The sequence below is a fragment of the Hippopotamus amphibius genome, chromosome 13 (genome assembly GCF_030028045.1).
Source record: "Hippopotamus amphibius kiboko isolate mHipAmp2 chromosome 13, mHipAmp2.hap2, whole genome shotgun sequence".
Classification (NCBI taxonomy): domain Eukaryota; kingdom Metazoa; phylum Chordata; class Mammalia; order Artiodactyla; family Hippopotamidae; genus Hippopotamus; species Hippopotamus amphibius.
Window position 1 is genome coordinate 50,423,347 of NC_080198.1, and position 16,315 is coordinate 50,439,661.

At 35.7% G+C, this 16,315-nt stretch overlaps 1 protein-coding gene across 14 annotated transcripts in view; it reads left to right on the top strand.

Moving 5' to 3' along the window:
- CLASP2 (cytoplasmic linker associated protein 2) overlaps nucleotides 1–16,315 on the top strand; it is a 155,602-nt gene that overhangs the window by 23,202 nt on the left and 116,085 nt on the right. For 13 of the 14 annotated variants that reach the window (XM_057704441.1, XM_057704442.1, XM_057704446.1 and 10 more), the window contains exon 7: nucleotides 1,111–1,181. In XM_057704441.1, coding sequence (XP_057560424.1) covers nucleotides 1,111–1,181 — 71 coding nt within the window. Of the gene's footprint in view, nucleotides 1–1,110; nucleotides 1,182–8,285; nucleotides 8,421–16,315 lie in introns of those variants that run through there. The other variant, XM_057704452.1, reaches the window with a different exon arrangement.

Genomic DNA, 16,315 nt, shown 5'->3' on the forward strand with positions numbered 1-16,315 from the left:
CACTTTACAAGTAAAAAATGACAGGATGTGGACCAAGGCTTAATTAAGGTTTAAGAAGTAAAATTATGACAGAAGCATTGATGTGAGAAAAACATTTGGCAATTAAAGATTTACCCAAATGTCTACGTCATAAATTTAAGAATAAATCATAGCATGATATAATATTGGAAAGTAAAAGTAGTGCTGTCAGCATGATCCCATGATCATGGTCTGAAGAAAATTTATATGTAAATATAAGGCATCGGAAAGCATGCAGTTAAATAAATTCTCTGGATGGTGGGATTGCAGTTTTTTCCTTTGGTTCCTATTTATATTTCCTAATTTTCTTTTATAATGAGTATACATTGCTTTTGTAATAAGAAACACGTTTTTTAAAAAAGTGATAGCAGAAGTGTAGAAAGTAATTATTCTGAATATAAAATCAGAAGTGCTAATAGGTGTTGAATTAAAATAGGTTAATAGGAAAAACATCACATATCAGCATCACTTTAATTTCTGACATTTTATATTTTATTGTTTTTATGTTTGCCTTGTTTCCTTAGCATGATTTTTAAGTTCTTTTAAAAAATGTCTTGGTTACTGAGTGTATTCAATGTAAGGTTGAAACTAAAGTATTTTTGATGAGTTTGGAGAAATAATTTATGTGATAAAACAGATGAAAATGCTTTGTGTGAAAGTTATCTTTTTTAAAAAAATTGAGGTATAGTTGATGTACAATATTATATAAGTTTTGGGTGTACAACATAGTGATTCACAATTTTTAAAGGTTATATTCCACTTATCGTTATTATAAAATATTGGCTATATTCCCTGTGTTGTACTGTATATCCTTGTAGCTTATTTATTTGTACATTGTAATCCCCTACCCCTGAAAGTTACCTTCCCACAAATATACCTGCACGTGTGTAGAGTGCTACCTGTATTTGACTGCTTCACTCTACTGAAGAGATGGGTTTTGTGTCTGCTTTCAGTGAGTTAATTATAAAAGAGAGTTAGTTGTTTAGAGCTAACTGAATCCCTGGAATTGTTTTTCCTCAGGGAGATGGTGAAGGAAATTGTTTCTAATTAAAACTGTATGTAAAACAAACAAAATTCATTCTTTATTTCCAGATTAGAGATGATACTTGCCAAATTTGATGAAGTGCAAAATTCAGGCGGTATGATTTTAAGTGTCTGCAAAGGTAAGAATAATTGTTATTCCAGTTTTCAAATATTTCTGAGATTATGTAGCAAAGTTTTAGACCCTAAAATATGTCTTAAAGGCAACTATTATATCACTGATTCAGCTGATTTGACTTTGTGGCTTAAAACTTGGCTAGGATATAGTAACAAGGTCTTTGTATCCTGCTGATCATTACCTATTTTGTGACTCTTTCCGTGTAAGTGAAAATTTAATAATGGGTTAATTGTGTAAAATGATACTATTCTTTTGCCTTATTTTTGATATCTTCTGGGTTGAAGATATAATGACCCTCTTGCCTTCTGTGTTCTATGCATAAAATGTAATTTTTACTCCCAGAGTAACTGTGGTTTTTAAAAATTTTTTTTAGTTGAAGTGTAGTTGATTTACAGTTTTGTGTTAATTTCTGCTGTACAGCAGAGTGACTCAGTTATACACATATATATATTCTTTTTAATATTCTTTTCCATTATGGTTTATTCCAGGATATGGAAATAGTTCCCTGTGCTATACAGTAGGGCCTTGTTGTTTATTCAGTCTATATATAAAAGTTTTCAGTTACTAACCCCAAATTCCCAGTCCATCCCTCCCCCCCTTTGGTAACCACAAGTCTGTTTCTCTTTGATTGTGAGTCTGTTTCTGTTTTGTAGATAGGTTCATTTGTGTCATGTTTTAGATTCTAGATATAGGTGATATCATATGGTATTTGTCTTTGTCTTTCTGACTTACTTCACTTAGTATGATAATCTCTAGTTGCATCCATGTTGCTGCAGATGGCATTATTTCATTCTTTTTTATGGCTGAGTAGTATTCTATTGTATATATGTACCATATCTTTTTTTTCCCTCTGTTTTAATTGGCATACAGTTGCTGTACAATATTGTGTTAGTTTATACTGTACAGCAAAGTGAATCAGCAGTACGTATACATATATCCCCTGTTTTTGGATTTCCTTCTCATTTAGGTCACCACAGAGCATTGAGTAGAGTTCCCTGTGCTGTATAATAGGTTCTCATTAGTTATCTATACATGGTATCAATAGTGTATATATGTCAATTCCAATCTCCTAATTCATTCCTCCCCACTTTTCCCCCTTGGTATCCATACGTTTGTTCTCTACGTCTGTATCTTTATTTCTGCTTTGCAAATAAGATCATCTATACCAATTTTTTCAGATTCCACATATATGCGTTAATATACGCTATTTATTTTTCTCTTTCTGACTTACTTCACTCTGTATGACACACTCTAGGTCCATCCACGTCTCTACAAATGACCTAGTTTTGTTCCTTTTTATGGCTGAGTAATAGTCCATTGTATATATGTACCATATCTTCTTTATCCATTCCTCTGTTGATGGACATTTAGGTTGCTTCCGTGTCCTGGCTATTGTAAATAGGGCTGCAGTGAACATTATGGTGCTTGTGTCTTTTTGAATTATGGTTTTCTCTGGGTATATGCCCAGTAGTGAGATTGCTGGGTCATATGGTAGTTCTGTTTTTAGTTTTTTATGGCAGCGGTCCCCAACCTTTTTGGCATTAAGGACTGGTTCGTGGGAGACAATTTTTCCATGGATGGGGGGAATGGTTCGGGTGGTAATGCAAGCAGTGGGAAGTGGCAAATGAAGCTTCTGTCACTCGCCCACCTGCCACTCATCTCCTGCTGTTGTGTGGCCCAGTTCCTAACTGGCCTGCGTGTTGGGGACCCCTGTTTTAAGGAACCTCCATACTGTACTCCACAGTGGTTATATCAATTTACATTTCCACTAACAGTGCATGAGGGTTCCCTTTTCTCCACACCGTCTCCAGCATTTATTGTTTGTGGATTTTTTGATGAATGGCCATTCTGACTGGTGTGAGGTGGTACATTGTTGTAGCTTTGATTTGCATTTCTCTAATAATTAGCAATGTTGAGCATCTTTTCATGTGCCTCTTGGCCATCTGTATGTCTTTGGAGAAATGTCTACTTAGGTCTCCTGCCCATTTTTTGATTGGGTTGTTTGTTTTTTTGTTGTTGACTTATATGAGCTGTTTGTATATTTTGGAAGTTAAGCCCTTGTCTGTTACATCCTTTGCAAATATTTTCTCCCATTCCATAGGTTGTCTTTTCAGTGTTTGGTTGTTTGTTTTATAGTTTCCTTTGCTGTGCAAAAGCTTGTAAGTTTGATTAGGTCCCACTTGTTTATTTTTGTTTTTATTTCTGTTGCCTTGGGAGACTGACCTAAGAAAATATTGGTACGATTTATGTCAGAGACTGTTTTGCCTGTGATCCTAGAGCAATTGTTTTACTTAGTTGTTTTTAGGAGAAGTTGTAGGATTGATTACTCTGTTACACCTATGTGTAGACTATCAGTGATGATACTAGTGAAGAGAAACAGACATAGGAACTTCACCAGTGTAATCACTTTTGGCTTCTTAATTAAAATGAGACCAAGTTGGAATTGAAGGAGGTTTGGAGTTGGTATCTGGCATTTATTTGATTTTGTGGTTGCTTTTCTTTTTATAAGGTTGCTAAATTGTGTTTGGTCTTATTGGGTAGCATTTACCTTCAGTCCTTAAGTATTAATTAACCATACATGTGAAGAATATATTGTTTCCAAAGATAGAGATGGTTTTTCCGCCTGGGAAAGTAGGTTCATATTAGAGAGAGTGTGGTTAGCTTAGTAATATGCATGACGTTAGAGAAAAAATTTGGTATATGAGTTGTTATAGTCAAATAATAGAAAAACTAGTTACTAGTAAAACTTAGTTCTTTATCTTTGAATTAAACCAAGACTCAGCCTTGTTGTGTTGCAGGAAGGCAGATGGAGTGAGAATTTAGTGTTAAAAAGATTGTGTCTACCCTAATCTAAACTTACAGAAGCATAAATTGACTTCAGCACTACCAATCCTCACTCTGGTTGCCAGCTGTTTCTCACTCCTCTTTGAAAAGAAGGTATTTTAAGTACCTTGTCCTTATTTTTCTAGCTGTTACCTCTGTCCATTTCCATAGAAACCAGAAACAGCAAGAAGATGGAGAATTGTTAAAATTCCTTGAATTAAGACTTGTGTATTTTCATATCATTTATAGTGCTTTCTCATTTGTGTATTCCAGACTATGTAGTTACAGCCCTAAGAAGAAAAGTATAATGCATACTAAAAATGTAAAATACTTATTATTTGGATGTGGTTTATTTGGAAAGTATTGTCCTTGTATTTTGTGAGGTTATTTATGTTACCTTCAAAATAGAAGATTTTTTGTTTCCTATTCTTTTAGCTCCCATTTCTTGTTCTTTTGATTCTCCCTCCATAAACAGGGAGGTTTGGGGTTGGTATCTGGCATTTATTTCTCTTGAAGAGAGTTTTCAGAAATCTTTTTGTTTTGGAGATTATAATCTGAGTATTGCAAGTATAGTCATATGTGAATATTAAAGTCTATAATATATTTATTGGTGTGTAAAAATTGGTCATGATGCTTTTGATGACAGTATTATGCTGTCAATGAAAAATACTTTAATGGCTATGTTAATAAGGGATGAGACTAGAAGAGGAAGGCCCATTTATCATGTTGGCAGGTTCCAGGGCCCAAGCCTCTCTCTCCTCTTGTCTTTATTCTTTCTCAGTGATCTAATCCAGCCCAAAGGCTTTAAATGATAACTATTTGCTGATAACTCCTAAATGTGTAGGTCTAGCCCTCATTTATCTCTCTGTGCTCTAGATCTGGGAGCCTGTGGCCTCAATGATATTTCCATTTGTATGTCTAATAGACAGCTCAGGCTTAACAGTTCCAAAAGTTAAAGGCTGTTGTCTCTTCCTTTCCCTCAAGTCTGTTCTCCCAATTTACCCATTTCAGTCAGTGGCACCACCATCAGCTCAGGCTAGAAACTTTCCTGATTAGAATTAGTTAGTATTGTGTAAAGCAATTATATTCCAATAAAGAGCTTTAAAAAAAGTTAGTTAACATTGATCTCCCATTCCAACTAGTCATTTTTACCTCTGAAATCCTAATATATGCCAAATTTGCTTTTTTTTTTTTTTTTTTTCCCTGTCTCCACTTGCTAAAACCCTACTCTAAGTCTCCGTTAGCTTTTACCTGCATCACTGCAATAGATTTTGGTTCCACATTTGACCCCTGGAATCTATTGTCTATCCTGAAGTGAGAATGGTCTTCTTAAAATGTAGATGGATTATGTCACAACAGTGAAGAAGACAGTTAAAGTTTTTGCCTTGAGGAGCCTACATTCTAGTGAGAGAGATCATAAACGAGTAAACAAATGGATATCCAGAGTGATTACAGTTGGTAATGGAAGAAATTCAACTACTCTTTGTTTAATGAATTTAAATTATTCCTGAAAATCCTTGCTGCTAAATGAAAAGCCATTAAATGAAAAAGTTATTTCCTAGTTTTTCCTAACTAACATGCTGTGTTTCATTCCAACCCAAGATGCTTGAATAATGTTCACAGGTAGAAAAATATATTAATTGAGGACCGAAAACAAATTTTTATAACTAGCAATTTGAAGGCAAATAAATAGTTTATACCTAAAATATGATGAAGGTTTATTCAACTCCTTTTTTTATTTCTGTGCAGTTTTTCCCCATATAATTTTCAGTCCCTTGTTGGCTCATTGTTATTGTGCACTCAAACTAAAACTTGAAAATAAAGTTAGAGACGAGGAAAACATTTAGGCAAAATAAAGGCTCATCATGGAAACTTGTGGGAATAGTTCATGCACACAACAGATTGAAGACCCATTAAAGATACCACCTCTTCTCTCTCTCACTTGGTGCACATATGCAAAGCAAATTATTGTCAGTTCACCCAAACATGGCATTCAATTTGGATTTGTCACATCTGATATTCTGTGATTAGAAACTATTATGGTAGGTAAAAATTTTTATTTACCATAAAGTGTGTCTTTTTCTGAAACCATAATAATGAAATATCATACTTCTTATATTCATTTAGAGTGTTTTGGGATGAAAAAGTCATTTTCCTAAATATAGACAGAAACAAACAAAACCCAGAGGATTTGTTGTAAAGGTGGCATAACTTTTTAAGAGTCACTGTAGTTAAAAGTTGTCATCTGCACAGTCATTAAGTGAAGTAAATAGGGTATGGAAGTGTTAAGTAACTCAGTGATGCCACTTTAGATAGCATAGTGGGACAAACCTCTCTGAGAGTTGACATATTTGAATTGAGACCTGATAAAGGAGAATGAGGTAGTCATTGGATACATGGTAGGAAAAATGCTTTGGGCAGAGAAAATGTGATCACAAAGGCCAAGAGGTGGAAAAGGTCTTAGTATATTTGAAGAAAGGAAGGGAGGCCAGGGCTGACTGGAGCCTAGTGAGGCTAGGGCTAGATTGGAAGGGAGACCATGTATGAGAGATAATTGGAAACGTAAGCAGGAATCATGATTTGAGGTTCTTATAGGCTTTGGGAGGAGTTTTGATAGACTTCTGGGAATAGGAAGGGTTTTAGGCTGGAGAAGCATGTGGTAAGTGGAAGTGACATGGCCTAACATTATCTTACATACAATTATTGTTTGGAAAAATTATTTCCTCTTCCTTCTACCTCTTCTCCCCTTATGCATGTCCTGATACATAACTTTGCATCTCATGCATTTGTCTCTGATTTCTTTCATGATTACCATATCTGTACTCTTTTAAGTTTTGATTGAACTCTGACAGATTTCTAGAGCATTACTTCAGCAAACTCAAGAACACAAAGTAAATTCTGTTATCAGAGATTTGAGCATGTTGTTTAATTTGGGAATAGTGAGAAATGCATGGCATGGCATTTTTTTTTTTTTTTTTTGGTCTTGAGGGTTTTTCAAGCCTTACTTTAATTCTTGTATTACAGAATAAGTTAAGAAGAATCCTTAAGTGCAGTGGAATTAGCTCTGCTATTAGAAGGAAACTGGATTTAAAATTAATCAAATCATGGCTGAAAGAAGGCAACACCAGCCCTGTAGGAAGGAAAAGACTGAAAGTTGCAGGCCCCTGTGATCATGGCAGGGTCTGGTGTCTCGTCATGGAGCTTTCTAGACAGGCTCCTATGCTAACCGAGATAAACATGGACGTGTTAGTGGCTGTGACTGCAAGTCTTTTTCTTTTTCACTGAAAAAACTATGCATAATTCTGATTTGTCAAGTGTGTGTAAGACCTAATGCAGTCTTGGCATGTATCATTGTAAAATATTTCCCAGCTTCTCTGTTTGAAAACAGTTGCTAGGAAAAGAATTGTTTTAGGAGCCTGGCAATAAAATAGAGCATAGAAATTAGGCTTTGAAATTACCTTGATATTTGGCTATAAGAGGCAATAAGGTAACTTGCAGTCTAGTTTATAACATACCCTTTGGTGAAAAGCAAAACAGCCCTTTTCTTAGGTTGATTTAAAAACGTATCTGTTTGTGAACATGAGCCCCAGGGCCTTCTTGGAGCTTGACAATATACTGATGGTTGTGCAGCTTGGATGGAGGGTGCTCCGTTTCCCTGCAGCTGCGCACTGGCTAGGTTGTCTCCTCCACCAGAAGCAAGCTTTGTTCCGTGCGGCCCTGCTGTCCGCACACAGAGCAGCCTTTGATGGGCTGCCTTTGACGTGATTTGTTTACGGCAGCCAGAAATGCTTCCTGCATAATGGGAGCAGTTAATCATGGAAACTGGGCTATTCCTGTTTGTGCACTTCTAGCAGTCTTCTGCTGTAAATATTAAAAGGTAACGACAAAAGGATGAAAACCTTTAAAAAAGGCACAAATCAGTTAATCCATAGATCATGTGATTGCTACTGATTACATGGATATCTTTAGGGAAGCAGAAAATGATTGCTGAACACATGCCTTGTGTTTTGATGATTGCATTAAAAGTCCCCCAGTGGGATGGCATTTCTTGGCTCCCAGAGCTTTTCTTACATTAAATTTCAGGCAGCCAGCACAAGGAGAAGCACCATAACATATATCTAACCTCATATGTGCAGTTAAAGAATAATCTTGATCAGGCTCTGCTAGGCTCTGCTAAATAGACGAGGGTTTTCAGCAAGACCCCAGACTTTTATTTTGAAGTGGAGTAGCAGCTGTTGGCTATTGCGGTGCAGAGCTGCAGCGCGGCCTGGGTCATACAGTGCTCCGGGTGTCTGCAGGGTGTCTGCAGGCTGCAGGCCGAGCCCAGTGGCGCAGGCACCGAGCTGCATTTATTTGCCGTGCTGTTTGACCTCTTGGTTTGAGAGAGCTCCCTGGACCATCTGAATGGCTATGGGAGATGGTGAGTAAGATTTATTTTTGTTTTTTTGCTTGTGCTATACACTTCCTTTTAAAGTGACGGTCATCTGCTGTATAAGAAATATATTTCTCCCTTAAGAATGAAGGACACTGTGTGTGTGTGTGTGTGTGTGTGTGTGTGTGTGTTCATGTATGCACGTGTGTGCGTACTTGTCATTTGGTATCTTTTTCTACTTGATATGTCTGTACGGGATCTGGCAAATATAAGATGACAGTTTACCTTGCAACCCAAGCAGACCCTCAGTCTTTGGTGGTGGATATAAAGGGATATTGGAAGAAATATGAAATATATACAAAAGCTTTGAAGAGAGAACATGGCCTTTGGAAGAATGACAGATTTGGCAGGGAGGCTTAGTTAGCTAGCTTGACATCTCTTCTGTTGTATTTGACAACAAGTAGAATTCTGTGGTGATAAACTATGTAAAGAAGCAAAATGGCTTGCTGTGGACACTATTTTAATTGATATGCTTGTGATTTGTCAATGTCCCTAGTAAATAGTTCTCTAGAAAATATTTAGTCTTTTACAAATTGTATACAGGTAAAATTTGATCAAAAATTGATTTTGCCAGTGTTTTATGTGTAATAAGAATAATTTTAAAAATATATTTATGTAGTGCTGTATAGTTTTCCAAAGCACTTGAGTATACTTATTGTACATTAACTCCTAAGGTACAAATAACTGTGAAGTGTACAGAGTATTTTGATATTTCCATTTCACAGATTGAGAAGCTAAGGCTTGTTGAGATTATAAGTCCCAGATCCAGGCACAGAGCAAACCAGAGTCAAATCTAGAGCCTCAAATGTGCATTTAGTCCTTCATAACACCTAAATACTTGAGCTTTTTTTTTCATTATTAAACCTTTTGTTAAGATGCTTAGAGGTATACTTTATAATCGCATCAACACTAGAGATGTGTACGAAGGGGAATTTGAGGTTACTTCAAAAATGTTTTGTGTATTTTTCACTATGTTCTTAAGGAATACTGATCTGTATTTGGGAGTTTTAACTCTAACAGTTTCAGCCTTCTTCTATGACTGTATAATGACTTCTCTTTAAGGAGTCTGTCCCCTTGGGATGATGAGGAATAGGGTACAAACTTTATCAAAAGGATGATATTGGTAAACAGTCATTTAAACTATTACATACATGTTAATGGAAATATGATAGTAAATCTGGCTTTGCATATTGTTATAGGTTATTCCAAGAATTTACATAAATGTTTTGTATGTCCTTATAATGTAATTTTAACTTCCAGGTTTTAAGGCAAAAGCCATCAAAATTAACAAGTTAAGTTCTCATGTACCTAAGAGCATTGCCAAGTTTGTTTGATTGTTATTTCTAAACCTTAATTTACAGGCAACTCTAAGTGTTCCATTTGATTTGGGTCATATCCAGATTTTATTTCTTTCTTAAGCATTATAGGTTCAATGGCTATCAATGTATATTTACTTAATTTTTCTTTTTTCAAATAATACTAAATACATTCAGACTGTTTAGGAATGTATCGATTTTTAAAAAATCAAAGTAACAACCTCTTATAAAGCTCAGAGGGTAACCTTTCTGCATATTCTCTTCTTTAAAATGAAAATACTTTTATTGGATTTTATTGATAAAGTAATACATGTTTATTTAAAAATTAAAAATCTAAACAGTAGTAAAGATTGTCTTGGGATTTACAGTTCTTAACGGTTTCATATATACTCCTCTGTATATTAGTCTTTCTCACATGTAATACACATACATCATACTAATATCATGTGAACACATAAACAAATGAATTATGCTGTTCCTAACCTATTTTTTTAATTCTTTAATACACAAATATCTTCTCTTTTTCAAAATTGAAACAATACAGATAAAGCAAAAATCCTCTCAGAACCACCTCCAAGTCCCAAGCCCAGGGATAAGCAGAAATAAATATTTATTAGTATGGAGTTTGTCTTTTCATACCTTTTACTCTGCCTTATGTGCATATTAAGTATCAAAATAAATGATTTTGTTTTGACTATGTTAATATAAATGGTATCATTCTTAACATATCTTTGCCATTTACTATGTCTACTTAGTATGGCATAGTGATGGGTTTGTTAGTGCCAGCCTGTGTAACTGTTTCATTTGTTTGAACTGTTGCATAGTATTCCATAGTATGGATGTTATCATAAGCATTTCTTTGTCTATGGAATTTCAGATTGCTTAATCACATAAAACTTCTCTAAGTGATTCTGAAATAAACACCTTTGTACAAGTCATGTTTGTGTGCACATATATATTTTTTAAAATAATTAGCAGTAGAATTTCTGGGTTAAAGTCTTTGTTCATTTCAAATTGTGTTAGCTGTCACTAATTTCCTCCAAAAGGGGCTTTACCACTTATATTCCTACCAACAGTGCCTTCTATCTTGGCATTCCTTTCAGTTCTCATTATTATTAATCCTTTTAAAATTTGCCTATCAGATGGGTGAAAAAATATCTCACCCTTTTAAAAAACGTCTTCTTTCTAATAAGGTTGATCTTCTTCATATGTTTGGTTGTTTGTATTTTCTTTTTTTGTGTGTTGCTTTCTGGCATCTTTAGCCAACTTTTTGATTTTGACTTTTTGTTTATTTATAGTTGATCTTTATATATTCCGGTTGTTAATCTGTTATCTATTAATTATGTTATATGGGCTTAACTTCAAGGCCACATGAAAGGTTTTATTAACAGTTTTATTTCTAGGCAAACTCAGTTCTGTGATGCACTGTGATGACTATCAATTGAAAAGTTGCTGGGGGTGGCTCTCAGGTGCCTTTCTGTTTAGTTGTCTTTATCCTCAGCCAAGAGTGTAAAACCAAGCAGTCAAATGATTGTGAAGTAGCTCTAGGCAGTCAGACCAGATAGAGTTAAAAACCTGTAGGATTATTATGTGGCGCTGAGCCCTGAAATCTGCCTCAAAAGCTCATGAGAGGAATTTGGCCTTTTGTTGTTATGCTGCAGAGTGGCTGGAAAGAAATAAGGTTTTGTTGCAAATAAACTGTTTCTAAACTTTAAACATTTCAACACAGTCTATTATTCCAAACATGAATCTCTTAAAAAATACATACAAATGGTGATATAACCACTCCAAACTGACATAAAACTACTGGTATTGGGGGGTAGGGAACAATAGCAAGAAATTAATGCTGAATAGAGCTCTGTTTTTCCAAACCCTTCAATATTCTATGTGATATACTAGGATTGGGTAATTTAAGTCACTGAAAGAAAGCAACCCTTTAACTTACTGGCCAAAAGGGCAGACTTTTAGCAGCAATAAGGAAAAAAAAGAGTCTATGAGGAGAAAAAGTAAATTACAGGGAAGAAAAAATTGGGCATTCAGCAGCAATAAAGGCAGATAAATAGTGGGAAATAAGATTGAAAATCTTCTTGATAGACCCATTTACCCATCTGGGTACAAAATGTTGGCCATCAGTAGCAACATATCCTCAAATGCAATGTTGGTAATGAACCTGACTGTTCTTTGTACATGTAGACTGTATGGTTCATGTTCTTGACAGCTGTTATAACCAAGCTGTAGCTGTCATGAAATTTTAACTACCTGAAATGACTACATTTTGTAAAGGTTCTTAATAAGCCTTATTATGTGCTTCATTTATTGTTTAGTTTGATATTATGGTTATCATGAAATGTTATTTATTTTTATTAATACCAAATAACGGTTTAAATTGTGTTTATTCTTTTACTTCACTGAACTATTGAAGGTCTTAAACTTTTAAAGACCCCTTTAAAGAGGAGGGTAAAAGTCTTCAAATATTTTTTTAACTAATGAGTTAATATCTACCTAGAAATTTTAAGAGACTTTATCAAATTTCTTGGCCCCTCTTAAACTTTGTATGGACTAGACTTTATTTTTAATAAATAAAATAGTTAGCTATTTAAGATTAACTGTGTTGTTGAACACAGTATCTTCATGTGAATTTTGTTTTGGGGAAAGTGGAATCTTTTTTTAATAAATTTTATCTATCTATTTATTTATTTATTGGCTGCATTGGGTCTTTGTTACTGTGCATGGGCTTTCTCTAGTTGCGACAAGTGAGGGCTGCTCTTCATTGTGGTGCGCGGGCTCTTCATTGCAGTGACTTCTCTTGTTGTGGAGCATGGGCTCTAGGTTCGTGAGCTTCCACAACTATTGTGGCACAGAGTCTCAGTAGTTGTGGTGCATGGGCTTAGTTGCTCCACAGCATGTGGGATCTTCCTGGAGCAGGGCTCAAACCCATGTCCCCTGCATTGGCAGGCGGATTTTTAACCATTTTGCCAGCTAGAAAGTCCTCTTCATATGAGTATTAAAACCTGGTGATTATTTTATCTTAAAGTACTTTGATTTTTAATTTCTAATCATTTTACTGAAATTTTTCATTTTAGTTTAAATTGAAGACATTCTTAGTTTTTACTATTTGATTATTTTACTTTCTGAAAGCTCGTGGCTTTCTTTAGCCCTGGGAAATCTTTTTTTTTTTTTTTAATAAATTTCTCCCCTTCATTGGTTTTAGTCTCTGCCTATGGAATTATTATTAGTCGGGTATTGAACCTTCTGGGTTGATTCACTGTGTCTTTTATGCTTTGTCTTCTCTCTTAAGTTTTATGTTTTTCTCTTATATATTCGGTGTTCTGGGAGATTTCCTTGACTTTTTCATCTAGTTCTATTAAATTTTAATTTTGGCAAACCAAAGGATTTTAAATGGTTCTAAGAACTGTCGTTTTCCTTTGCTGGTGGTTCCATTTTTACAGAATGCACGTGCACACCTGTGTGTGAAATATTGAGCTCCCTGAGTTGGGGGTGGGAAGAGCTTAATGATGAAATCATTCCACAGGTTTGCAGTTGTTCCTTGCTAATCAGCCCGGTACTTACCAGCTTGGAAATTGTCACTTCTCTGTCATTCTACAAGGTGGATCAGTTCTCTCTGCTGTTCCATTCTGCTTTCGAGAATTCTAAGTTGCAATTTTGCTATGGTATTATTCTTCAGAAGCCTCCCATTCTTTTTATTTGCATCTTATAAGAAGTTGTTGCTATCTTTAGGTGCTGATTGCACATACTCTCTGCCTTGCTTCATTTTCTTTGCTCTTATGATGTTGCTTATCATTTGTTTTGGTTCCATTGCAGGGTTTTGAGCAAGAGAGTAAAATGTTCAAATTACCATAATTTTTTTAAGGGAAAATTTCAAACATACCCAGAAATAGAGAATATATTATAACAGACCTCCCTTACCGCCCATTATCCAGCTTCAAGAAATTATCAATACATGGCCAGTCTTTATTCATCTGTACCCCTGCCTGTCTGCCCCAGCCCTACTATCCTGCTGGACTGGGATGTGTTTGTGTGCACATATGCAGGTGCACTCTTACACATATATAAAATAAAGTAAAACATCTTTTTAAAAGACAATTACAGTACCATTTTCACATCTAAAAAATGAATACATAGTATCAAGTATTCAGTGTTCACATTTCCTGGATTGTTTCATAAATATCTTTTGACAGTTTGAATTAGGATTCAAACAAGGTTCACCATTGCAATTAGTTGATATCTCTCTTAAACCTCTGTTTATCTCTCTTTCTTTTTCTCCACTTGCCATTTCTTTGTTGAAGAAAAAAACATTTGAGAGTTGCGAGTGTATATAGAAGATATTTAAAACTCTTGAGAATGGTTGAAGCCATTTAGAAAGTGTGTTGTCTGCAGGGAAGGAAGATATTCAACATTTAGTAGTTGAGTAAAGGAGGAAGACACTGAGCTACAGGGACTTCTGAGGTCAGATAAAAGCCAAGGAGAGTATACTGTTGTAAAAACAGAGTGGAGAGTGGATAACTGAAATGTTTTTAAGTTTTCTGAGTACCTATGATACGATAGCTTATAGGAATTATTGTTTCCTAGTTTCAGTTGTTAATTTAGCTATGACCATGGTCATTGCTGGATATGCAAGAGTATAAAACAGTTTAGAAATCCAAAGTCCTTTTACTCATTGTTTTAATTAGAATAAGGAAGGATATAGCTTTAAGTGAAAAGAGGAACTTTGGTTATAAGAAACTACTTAATAAGAAAGTATATTTTTTGCATAAAAATCTGTGACGTGGGTTCTTACGGAACTGGTTGGTTCACTGAAGAAAATCCACACCAAATGAATTTTTTTTTTTTTTGGAAATGGCAGAAAGTTTTGGCTTGCTCTTTTATTTGCCATGTTAGATGGAACAGTTTGTCATCTTTTATATGAATTCAGAAGCAGAAATTTCAAATACATGTACCCATAAAAGTGAAGTGGAATGTTTAAATACATGGCTTTTGTTAGAAGGGAAAAAGAAAAAAGGGAAGGGACTTGATTATGGTAATATGAATTACTAGTTTTTATCAGAAACCGTGGGGCCCAGTTGTGTTTTGGAATTCAGAATATGTCAGATTATAGAAAAGTAATACGGTCATACACCATACGTTATATAACAACTGCAGTTGGATCTGAGGTTGTACCTTGTAATCAAACACATTAATAGTTTTGCAGTTAAATGTATACAAATTCATGAGTTAAAGACAATGAATAGTCTCTTGTCAGTTCACATCGTGTTTTGCTGTTAACTGAGTTCAAATCAGTTCAGATTCTGCCACCAAATGAATTTAAAGAGATGAAACAAGTAAAGGTGGGCTTCAAGAGCTTTTTGGCTTTCAGGCATGCAGATATAGGATCGTGGGCCTGTAATACCTCAGTGCTTGCTGAGGACAGTTTCCAAGTGTTATATGAAGGGAACAAAAAGTAAAGCCTTATCCTACTTGGGCTTCTTTTTTTCCTCCCCCTCAATTTTTGCCTGTCCCTCCCCCCCCTTTCTTATCCCCTTCCTCCCTTCTCCTCCATTTCTTCATCCTCTATTTCCATCTCTTCCTTCTCCTCCCCTTCTCCTCTTCTTTTATTTCTACCTCCTCCTTCCTTCTATCACCATCTCTTCTTCCTCCCCAATCTCCTCCTCCTCCTCCTCCATCAACTCTTCCTTCTCCATCTTCTTCTCTTTCTCCTACTCTTATCAGCTCCTCTCCTCCTTTTTCTCTCCTTCTCCATCATACACAAAACCACTGCAGCCTGCTCACTGTATTAGTTTCTGTCCTCTAGTATTTTTTAATATGTTCATCCTTTTCAGTTTCTGCACCAAACCATAGATTGTCATTTTGAAACATTGGAGTGAGAAGAGAGGTGTCAACATAATCATGATTTATAGCTTACTTTTTGTATTTGATCCCCCCCCCGTTTTTTTTTTTTTTTTTTTTTGGCCACGCCATGTGGCATGTGGGATCTTAGTTCCCTGACCAGGGATCAAACCTGCACCCCCTCCAGTGGAAGCACAGAGTCTTAAGCCTCTGGACCACCAGGGAAGTCCCTTGATCCTTTTTTTGTTTATTCACTTAATATTAAAGCACCTACTATATGTATCCTAGGTGATTTTTTTTATGATTTATCTTCTAGTTCACTAATGATCCCTTGAGCTGTGTCTAATCTACTATTATGCCTGCCTACTAAATTTTTTTAATAGCTTTATTTATTTGCTTATTTATTTATGGCTGCATTGGGTCGTCATTGCTGTGCGCAGGCTTTCTTTAGTTGTGGTGAGTGGGGGCTAGTCTTTGTTGCAGTGCACAGACTTCTCATTATGGTGGCTTCTCTTGTTGCAGAGCACCAGTTCTAGGCACGTGGGCTTCAGTAGTTGTGGCGCGTGAGCTCAGTAGTTGTGGCTCGCGGGCTCTAGAGCGCAGGCTCAGTAGTTGTGGCACACAGGCTTAGTTGCTCCATGGCATGTGGAATCTTCCCAGACCAGGGATCAAACCCATGTCCCCTGCATTGGCAGGTGGATTCTTAACCACTGCGCCACCAGG